We start from the raw sequence: 11,038 nt of genomic DNA on the forward strand, positions 1-11,038 counted from the left end.
CTTCCATGAGATGTTTGTGTCCCGAGGAGGTCACGGGTTAGTCTACACAATTTCATATACATATATTTGTATGCATTTTTAATGTGTTTTATTTCTGACTGGTCTATTTTGTTTGGTCTGTCTGTTTGAGCAGGCAGCAGGACCTGTTCCGGGTGTTAAAGGCTTACACCCTGTACAGACCAGATGAGGGTTACTGCCAGGCTCAGGCTCCTATAGCAGCAGTGCTTCTGATGCACATGCCTGCTGAGGTACAGTGCATTATAAAGTTGTTTGCAATGCTTATTCTAGTCCACATTCTCATTAGAAACAGCTGTAATGCTTAATTGATTGATAAAGTCTTTTATTGGTGTATGTTTTTCAGGATGCATTTTGGGGTCTGGTTCAGATTTGTGAGAAGTACCTCCCTGGATATTACAGCGCAGGCCTGGTAAGACTTCTAAACATTACTACTTATCAAATCCAATCCAAAAAGGGGAAACAGGAAGTTCTTGTAAGATCCAGGTGACATTATGTGTAAAAGTTTGTTATCTATTGCCTGGTGACATTATGAAGGTCCTACATTTTACAACAGTGTAATAAAACATTTGAATGATGAGCATCGTGAACGAAGAACATCTGTTATGAGCTTCATAGTTTTAGGTAATTGAAACCTTATCTGGGTTCCTCACGCACATTCTCAGGTTCATAGTTTGCATTCTATTCATAGCATTCATATCTGAAGTTCCCGTTTTTAATCTGCAAGCATTGAGTCATGTTTCCTGAGACCAAAAAAATATGCTTTAGGTGCCAGTAAAATCAAAACAAAGCTTCTTTTGTTTTTTTGCTCAAAGGTGATGCAGGTATGACAAATGTAGGGTGGTAAATTAAATAGCTGTGGGCAAAATTAATTTAGATCTAATCTATGATCCTTCATAAGAGTTATAATCTGAAATCTGAAAAGAAGGGCACTGGTTCCTCCAAGACAAAGAAAAAACCCTGTCTTGATGCCCGTGTTTTTTGTGTTGTAGGAGGCCATACAGTTGGATGGAGAGATCTTAAATGCGTTATTAAAACGCGTGTGCCCTCCAGCATATCGCCACCTTGAGAAACACAAGATAGAGCCCATCCTCTACATGACGGAGTGGTTCATGTGTGCATTTTCCAGAACTCTACCCTGGGCATCTGTGCTCAGAGTGTGGGACATGTTTCTGTGTGACGGTGAGATTGACTTACACATGTTACCTAGGGGTGTGCGATAATGACAAAAAATGTTATCTCGATATTTTGCTGGCCATGTTATTTTGCCGGTACTTTGAAGGGACTGCCGTGGACAGCTGACTCCCAAAGAATTTGATATTCTCCATATTCTGTGCAGTGGTTTGTTTGCAGGAGTAACAGAAATGAATTTTCCAACAAGTTTAAATTGATTTTTACCATTTAAGAATTACAGTAGGTTGAAATTTTTTTTCTAACCAACTGTAATTAAATGTATGCATCATCTTTTGTTTCAGATTCTTAAATTTAATCAATAAATTCAAATAGTGAGACACTATAGGGCTGTTACCAATCAAATGAAATCAGTATCAACAAAATTCAAGTTTGCAATGCAGAGAAGGCACATGACCATAGACCATATATAATGGCGATATTTTTCCTATTTAAAACTTGACTCTTCTGTAGTTACATTGTGTACTAAGACTGACGGAAAATTAAAAGTTGCGATTTTCTAGGCTGATATGGCTAGGAACTATACTCTCATTCTGATGTAATAATCAAGGAACTTTGCTGCCGTACCATGGCTGCAGCAGACCCAATGATATTATACAGCACCTGAAAGTGACCAGCACTAAGTTTGTGTAGATGCAGAGTTGCAGCAGCCGGCAGAGTTGACGGCTGCGTAATATCATTGCGCCTGCTGGTACGGCAGCAAAGTTCCTTGATTATTACGCCAAAATAAGAGTATAGTCCCTAGCCATATCGACCTAGAAAATCGCATTTTGTTTAATTTTTCGTGCGTCTTTGTACACGATGTAACTACAGAAGTGTCAAGTTTTTTAAATAGGAAAAATATCGAAACTCTTTGGTCATTTTTTGAGTGAGATGCTAACAGTGTAATCGGATTCAATGATCTATGCTAAGTCATGCTAAAAGTGCTGCTGCCAGACCCGGAGATCGGCTGAATGGATTCGAAAACGGTAAAACTCAACTGTTTAACTCTAGGGGAGTTGGAAAATGAGCCTATTTTCAAAAAAAGTGGAGTGTTCCCTTAAGAAATAAGCTTATATGACATCAAAGTTTTACATACCAATTAAATCATACAATTGTCGATTTCAATTTCGATATCACAGCAAAACCTGCTAGCGTAACAAATATTCAAATAAGTTCAAACATTATTTGTTTTTTCAAAAATGATTCTATTATTATTATTTTATTACAAATGAAAAGATGCTTTAGGAAAAAACAGCACATGCAAATTCAGTCTCTGCCAGCAGATGGCGCTTATGGAATAAAGGCTGCGTCCGAAAGCCTAGTCAGCTGACTTGCTGCCTCGCTGCCCTATCAGGCAGTGACTTCGAAGGCTGCGAAGGCAACTCTAGAAACAGTTTTGGACAGACTTCAGAGACAGCATAATGTGAAGTTGCTGCTAGGTTACCTAACGGTTAAGTTGTACATTTTGTACATTTGTATAAATGATAAAACAACCTCAATCTCATTGTCATTGAAGGTCTGTGCATCAGAAAAAGTAGAGAATTAAAAAAAAAAAAAAAAAAAACTGTTGCAAGTATTATTGCAGAACAGGTCATTATTAGTGGCTGGTTCGTTGTTATTGGTAGGTGCTGTATTGGTAAGTATTCTTATTTACTACTCATCTGAATCCTTTTAACATTTTTGTAAAATACTATTATTACAAACAGCATTATTTATTATGCTTTTTACACTGTTACTATTCATAAAGTCTATCATGGTCAAGATCTCATCTGTTATATTATATAAAGTATGAATGCAACTTTAAATGCATTATATAAAGACAAATGAAAAGAAAAACATGTAAACATTTAAACAGTCAAAACCCTTTGCGTTCGTCTTCAGCGTCTCTGGCCTTTGTTAACGGATGTTTAAATAGTTTGTAATATTTCCACACACGTTATACATATATGTCTGGTCAATCGGTGCATCTGTACTCCACTGTAAAAATGAAATATAGAGTAATCATTGTTAAAGCTACAAAGTTACTCGTCAAAACGGGTATTTTGACCTACTTTTGTAGGCTATCTGCCCGTCAGAGACGCGTCTCTTTGTGATCGCTTGAAAATTTAAATGAACAAAGCTTAAAAACATGTGCAAATGATGAACTTTTGTGACGATGCCGCATTGGCCTGATTGGTCCTTTCACGCTGTGCCCTGCTGTGTAATGCATGATATGACACAAATGCATAAATAATGTTTTGATGTTTAAAACCAGAGGATAAATTAGTAATATTTAAAATGATTTTGGGAAAAAAATGGGAAAATATACTTTAAATATAAACCTAAAATCGCCAGTATGTGGTGGCAAATCACTGCATGGAGTCATGGAGTCATGGAGTCATTCATTCAACTGATTCATTCAAATGGCTAATTAATTCAGAAACTAAACACTGTGGTGTGTTGCTCAGAGATGCAAAACAGTTTTGCTGTGGCTTTGTTTGAAACTATTTTCGTTGACAAAATAGAGTAAAAACAGGAACTTGTGTTTAAAATGAAAGTCAGGCTAATATTAGGCTAACTTCTTTATTGGACTGTTTTATAAAATCAGTATCACATTTACAATCGTACTGATGTTTGGAGAAAAAAAAACTACTATTTGTGTGACATTAACTATATCAGATGATATAAACATAATAGGCATATAAAAGTCATACGGGGACATATTTGCCCTCTTTTCTTGAATATTGGGGTAATTCTAAATGTATTTCAACAGCCTAAATCATGCAGTGAAAGTGTGAACTCTATCTTGTCAAACACATGCACTCTCTGGGTTTGTTTTTGTTTTGTTTTTCTGCAATATACTCGATAACGTCAAATTCATAGACAATGTATTTCGCACACCCCTAATGTCACCACACATGTAGGTTGGTCATCTTTTTTTCTGACTGTATTCCTCATATGTTCTTTGCCATTTTAATAGGAGTGAAGATAATATTCCGTGTTGGGCTGGTGTTGCTGAAATGCATGCTGGGATCTCGTGAGAAACTGAAGGCTTGTCCTGGTCAGTACGAGACTATGGAGCTTCTCAGGGCCCTGGAGCAACGATACATGCAGGAGGCCTTTCTTGTACAGCAGGTATCACATGCGCCCACTCTGTTATACTGCATTTGGGTTTTTTTGTTGTTGTTGTTTAACAAATGATCGATATAAAAGTTTAGTTTATGACTAATACCTAAACCAGGATATGCAGAGCCAGTAATGCTTGTTTGTTAACCATTAATGCTTGTTTTGCACATTAGTAACTAAATAATAATTACAATCTTCAGTGTTACAAACTAGTCTTCGGTGTCACATGATGTCTAATATGCTGTCTAATATGCTGATTTGCTGCTAAAGAAACATTTATTATTTTCAATGTTAAAAACAATTGTGCTGCTTAATATTTTTGTGGAAATTGGAAATTATGATTTATTTTTTAGGATTTGTTGATGAATGGAAAGCTCAAAAGAACAGCGTTTATTTGAAATAGTCATTTTTTGTAACATTATAATCACATTTACTCACTTTTGATCAATTTAAGGCATTTTTCCATAATAAACGTATTCATTTATTTACAAATTTACAACTTTGCATAAATATAAGGATCCATGTTAAACTAAAGGTTTAGGTTTATTAACCGAATATATGCACTCATATAATGTCAAGAGTTTTAAAGGATTTCTTAATTTAAAAAAACATAAATATCTGAATTTCATAATGTTAATGACATGAAGAGTGCTTTAAATAAGTTACTTTAATTGTGTACATTGCTAGGTGCTATTTGTTAAAGACCCAATAGGTGGTGCCATTTACTTGCATTACTAGATATTAAATCGATAACTTATAATAAACAGGTTTTATTGTCATGTAGGAGCTTTCACTCATTGATGCATTTTATTTGAATCATGTAGAAGAATTTATGAGCATGACATGGGTGTAGAGTGTAGCTGCCAAATCAGCAAAGACAGACACTGATGATGATGATAAAGCTTATCTTCTGCACTTGCAGATATTAGAGCTGCCCATATCTGCTCGGGATGTCGAGCGAGAGCATCGCATGCAGCTTAAGCGCTGGCGGAAGACTCACGGCGAGCTCAGCTACAAGTCCCCTCCCAGAATGCATGGCGCTCAGGCCATCATGTCTGCCGAGCCACACACCCGCCAAGACCTCCGTCAAAAACCCACAATCATCGTCCAGTATCCCCTGCCCTCGGACACTAAATCCGAATTTGCTCGTGTCAAGAAGAGAAGCACTATCCGAAAAGCTCCCAATCTGACATTCGACGTCCCAAACCCCTATGCCCTACCAACAGACCCCAAACCAGCCCCTCTTACTAATCAAACACACGAGACAGCCTCAAACAATCAGTCCAAGCATCCTCCTCCATCACTACAACAATCCCACCTCACTACACCCAAACAAACACCCTCCTCTGATCCACCAGCCTCTGTCGTTCCACCCCAACCATCACCAAATCTCTCTCGCACCCCACCGCCTCCCCAGCCCTCACCAAAACCCAAACCCGCACATGTGACTGAAATCCCTCGCTCCTCCAACCCTGCAGTCACCGTCCAACCACTTCCTCTGCCTAAAGACTCAAGCAACACCAACAACTCAGCCCACCTGATAGATCCTCCACCCACTACAGACTCCACCCCGCTTCTTCCAGATGTCGCACCTGTGAACGGCAACTCAGCCGCTGCTCCCACAGTTCCTGGTTTACGTAACTCATTTGAGAGCGTGGGTTCAGAGGACACGTACCTGTAGCTCTCTAGGTCAGCATTCAGGGAGAAAACAGTATTGGGAACCAGCATTATGCATGAGAACAAGGTGGGAGGAAAAACTATGAATGTATTTTGATTTTCTTTGGGTGAGAGTTTTTGGGGTGACAAGAATCCTTGCCGTCAGTTATCTTGCACCCATCAGTGTGAAGAATTCAGGAATATATAAAGCTTAATGACAAGGATCACATGACTTAAAGGTTACTCCACCCCAAAATCAAAATTTTGTCATTAGTCACATATCCCCATGTCGTTCCAAAAATGTAAATTTTGGATGAAAAATGTCTGTCCCATTGACTGCCAGGTAAATACCACTGTCAAGACACAGAAAGGTATGAAAGACGTCGTCAAAATAGTCCATCTGCCATCAGTGGTTCAACCGTAATTTTACGAAGCTATGAGAATACTTTTTTATGCAAATAAAACAAATGTAATGACTTTATTCAACAATTCGTCTCCGCCACGTCACCATAGCACCATTTTGGATAGCATCTCCTGTACGCAAACAGCGTACGCTGTTCTGTGTCAGCTGCGTCACGTGGGGACTATGGTGATGCAGAAGAGCCGAATTGTTGAATAAAGTCTTGTTTTTATTTTGTTTGCATACAAAAAGTATTCTCGTCTCTTCATAAAATTCAGATTGAACCACTGATGGCAGATGGACTATTTTGACGACGCCTTTCGTACTTTTCGGTCTTGACAGTGGTATTTACCTGCCAGTCAGTGGGACAGATATTTTTCATCCAAAATATCTTAAATTGTGTTCCGAAGACGAACAAAGCTTTTACAGGTTTGGAGTGACATGGGGGTAAGTGATTAATGACAAAATTTTCATTTCAGGGTGGAGTAACCCTTTTAAGGATTAGTTCACTTCTGAATTAAAATTTCTTGATAATTTACTCGCCTCCATGTCATCCAAGATGTTCATGTCTTTCTTTCTTCAGTCGAAAAGAAATGAAGGTTTTTTTAGGGAAAACATTCCAGGATTTTTCTCCTTTTGGTGGACTTCATTGGGGATCAACAGGGTGAAGGTCCAAATTGCAGTTTCAAAGGGCTCTACATGATCCCAGCCAAGGAATAAGGGTCTAATCTAATGAAACGATAAGTCATTTTTTAATAAATATCAAATTTTATATACTTTTTAACCACAAATGCTTGTCTTGCACTAGCTCTCTGGTTCAAAAGGGTAGGGTAGGGTGAGAAACTCCATCTTATTTTCTTCTCCAACTTCAAAATTAGCCAACATTGTTTTATCTTTTTTTTTTGTAAAGTACGTTTGACTTAGTCTTTGCACCTTTGCTTTATAAACACTGGGTTGGTACTTCTGCCTACGTCACATGTGACCTTTTCAGTGTGATTATGTAATGCGTGAAGTCCAAGCTAGTGCAAGATGAGCATGTGTGGTTAGAAAGTATATACATTTTTACCTGTTTTTCTTGTTTCCTTTTTGTTTTTTTGTGTTTTTTTTTTTTGTTTTTTTTTCACAAAATTACCAATCGTTTCACTAGGCAAGACCCTTATTCCTCAGTTGGGATCATGTAGAGCCCTTTGAAACTACTATTTGGACCTTCAACCTATTGATCCCTATTGAAGTCCACTATATGGAGAAAAATCCTGGAATGTTTTCCTCAAAAAGCTTAATTTCCTTTCAACTAAGGAACGACATGAACACCTTGGATGACACAGGAGTAAGTCAATTATCAGGAATTTTTTAATTCTGGAGTGAGCTACGACTTTAAGACCTCCACAACTTCATTTTGGTGTCCATGCACACAAACCTCCTTTTTTTTCCTCTGTGCTGGTCCTTAATTGACTCCATAGTCTTTGTGTTACAATGCTCGAAAAATCGGACTATTATTATTTCCATTATTCGTCAATCATAAGCAGAATTTATAATCAAATCGTTTGGCTAGTTATTGTGTTATTCGCTGCTTAACAATATTAGGTCACGTTGCAACACTTAATAATGTGTGACTTTCCAATCTAACAGTCTTACATTTACTTACGACTGCCACTGTTATAAGTGTTTTATTTTTACTTCACTAAACCGTTTAATGCACAACTGTCATCATAAGTCCAAAGGAGCATTTTTTGTTTCAACATCACGTCTGTTACCAGTAGCTACACTCAAGTGTAAGTGAAATGTAAAAGATTTTATTTTGTAAGTGGGAGCATCCTTAAACTTTACTTTTCAAGTGCAAAAGTTGTACCCTTTAGGTGTACAAAAGCTTGACACTGGGGTTTGACCTTTAAAATGACAACTTTGTACCTCTAAAATGTGCATATTTGTACCCTTAAAAGCCATTTTGGTGTAAATAAGGTACAAATTTGTCCCATTAAGGGTATTTCTCCAGTAACAAGCTGTGTGAGTGATTTGTTGTTAAAAATACTTTGATTTTATGATTGCATAGTTCAGAAAAAATCCTGTTTTGTGTTAACATTAGAATCACAGACATAGTAGATGTGATGTTGAAATGATTTTGGAGTGTCTCTAACACATCTGATGTATTTATTTTGATGCTGAAATGAGAAACTAAAGACTGTAAACCTATTTCATCTCAAGCCACCAGGTGGCGCACGTTCCCTACAAATGATTCACTTTGTCTGCGTCGTTAACCTGTTACATTGGGAACTTAGTTACTTGTATAGTCATCTGTGAAGAGAGTTGTGTTACAAAACAGCTAAAAGTGCTGTGTTTGCTCACAGAAGTGATTACATGTTATTGGGTGAGTCATTTTATTTACATTTTAATAAGAGCTGAGATATTCTAATCTGCTGCGTCTTATGATTTATTTCTTTAAAATTATGGGATCACTGTTTGTTTGTTTAATTAATTACTTTGGCAAGAACTTTGATTTGTATGTCTAATATATATATATATATATATATATAATTATAATCAATCCTCAACAACTGACTGTCGCCTTCATGTAGATTTTGTACAAATAAAAGCACTTATAAGAAGATCACATGAATGCGTTTTTGTATTTTACGCTCAGGATGAAGGCGCCGCTTCCCGCTGAGTCACAGAACGTGTCTGTTTTCTGTCACTGCTGTGCTTCAATTACCTTAAGGAAAGCCATCAAAGAGACTGGTGTAAACCGAAACCTTAATGCTTTGGGTCATCTGCGATGGCCTGTGCTAAGTAGCAAATTAGAGAGTGCCTTGCTTTTTTCCGTCGGAGGTCTAAACCCATGTCTGTGGTCACAAATTACCAGTGACAACTGCCTGCCTGAGGTCAAACTACAGCTTTAAACAAACTGCTGATGATCAGTTCAGTGCATACTCACTTTTAGTAATTTATGTGATATCTTCAGCACCATTACTCCAGTCTTCAGTGTCACATGATCCTTCAGAAATCATTCTTATTTGTATCCCTGGACCACAAAACCTTAAGTCACTGGGGTATATTTGTAGCAATAGCCAAAAATACACTGTATGGGTCAAAATTATATTTTTTTCTTTTATGCCAAAAATCATTAGGAAATTAGGTAAAGATCATGTTTCATTAAGATATTTTGTAAATTTCCTACTGTAAATATATCACAACTTAATTTTTGATGAGTAATATGCATTGCAAAGAACTTAATTTGGACAACTTTAAAGGCAATTTTCTTAATATTTAGATTTTTTTGCACCCTCAGATTACATATACTGAAATAGTTGTATCTTGGCCAAATTTTGTTCTGTCCTAACAAACCATATATCAATGGAAAGCTTAATTATTCAGCTTTCAGATGACGTATAAAGCTCAATTTCGAAAAATTGACACTTATGACTGGTTTTGTGGTCCAGGGTCACATTTGTATCCCTGGACCACAAAACCAGTCTTAAGTTGCATGGTATATATTTGTAGCAATAGCCAAAAATACATTGAATGGGTCAAAATTATCGATTTTTCTTTTATGCCGAAATCATTAGGATATTAAGTAAAGATCATGTTCCATGAAGATATTTTGTAAATTTCCTACTGTAAATATGTCAACGCTTAATTTTTGATTAGTAATATGCATTGCTAAGAACTTCATTTGGACAATTTAAAGGCGATTTTCTCAATATTTAGATTTTTTGCACCCTCAGATTCCAGATTTTCAAATAGTTGAATCTCTGCAAAATATTGTTCTGTCCTAACAAACCATACATGAATAGAAAAGCTTATTTCAGATGATATACAAATGTCCATTACAACAAAATGACCCTTATGACTGGTTTTGTGGTCCAGGGTCACATATGTATGGAAGCCTGTTTCCGCCACTGAATAAAAAAATAAAAAAGTTAATTGCGACTTTTTCTCTCACAATTCTGACTTTTTTTTTCTCAAAATTTCGAGTTTACATCTCACAATTCTTTTTTTCTGAGTTGAGTGAGATATAAACGCACAATTGCGAGTTATAAAGTCACATTTGTGAGATATAAACTCAAAATTGCAAGAAATAAAATCAGAATTGTGAGAACTCGCAATTGCAACCTCGCAATTCTGACTTTTGTCCTCAGAATTGTGAGATATAAACTTGCGAGTTCTGAGGAGAAAAAAAAGACTGATATGTTCACAGAATTGCGAGTTTATATCATAATTCTGACTTTGTTTCTCAGAATTGCAAGTTTATATATCACAATTCTGACTTTATAACTCGCAATTGTGAGCTTATATCACGCAGTCCTGACTTTATTTCTCAGAATTGCGAGTTTATATCTCACAATTCTGAGAAAAAAGTCGCAATAACCATTTTATATTTTTATTTATTTATTTTTTTTTTATTCAGTGGCAGAAACAGGCTTCCTTATTTTGCTTTTTTGCTGCTCAAAGAAAAAAAAGAGTTAAAAAGAACAGCTTTTATTTGAAATGCAAATCTGAAAATCTGTTGTAACAGTATTGTTTTTACTTTCACTTTTGATTACTTTAAAGGAAAAGAAAATTTGCTAAAAAAAAAAATGTATCCACTCACAGGCCATCCAAGATGTAAATGAGTTTGTTTCTTCATTGGAACAGATTTGGAGGAGTTTAGCGTTATATCACTTGCTCTGTAGTGAGTGGGTGCTGTAAGAATGA

General features: G+C 36.5%; 1 protein-coding gene across 1 annotated transcript in view; it reads left to right on the forward strand.

Moving 5' to 3' along the window:
• The window catches only part of tbc1d10aa (TBC1 domain family, member 10Aa), a 16,341-nt gene extending 8,916 nt beyond the window's left edge, over window positions 1-7,425 (forward strand). Inside the window, exons 4-9 of the mRNA XM_051117195.1 lie at window positions 1-36; window positions 134-248; window positions 362-427; window positions 1,008-1,197; window positions 4,148-4,302; window positions 5,216-7,425. The exon at window positions 1-36 is cut by the window's left edge and continues 71 nt beyond it. Of these exons, the coding sequence (XP_050973152.1) occupies window positions 1-36; window positions 134-248; window positions 362-427; window positions 1,008-1,197; window positions 4,148-4,302; window positions 5,216-5,974 (1,321 nt within the window). The 3' untranslated portion in view covers window positions 5,975-7,425. The remainder of the gene's footprint in view (window positions 37-133; window positions 249-361; window positions 428-1,007; window positions 1,198-4,147; window positions 4,303-5,215) is intronic.
• The last annotated feature ends 3,613 nt before the right edge of the window (window positions 7,426-11,038 follow it).

Source organism: Labeo rohita, chromosome 8, assembly GCF_022985175.1.
Source record: "Labeo rohita strain BAU-BD-2019 chromosome 8, IGBB_LRoh.1.0, whole genome shotgun sequence".
NCBI lineage: Eukaryota > Metazoa > Chordata > Actinopteri > Cypriniformes > Cyprinidae > Labeo > Labeo rohita.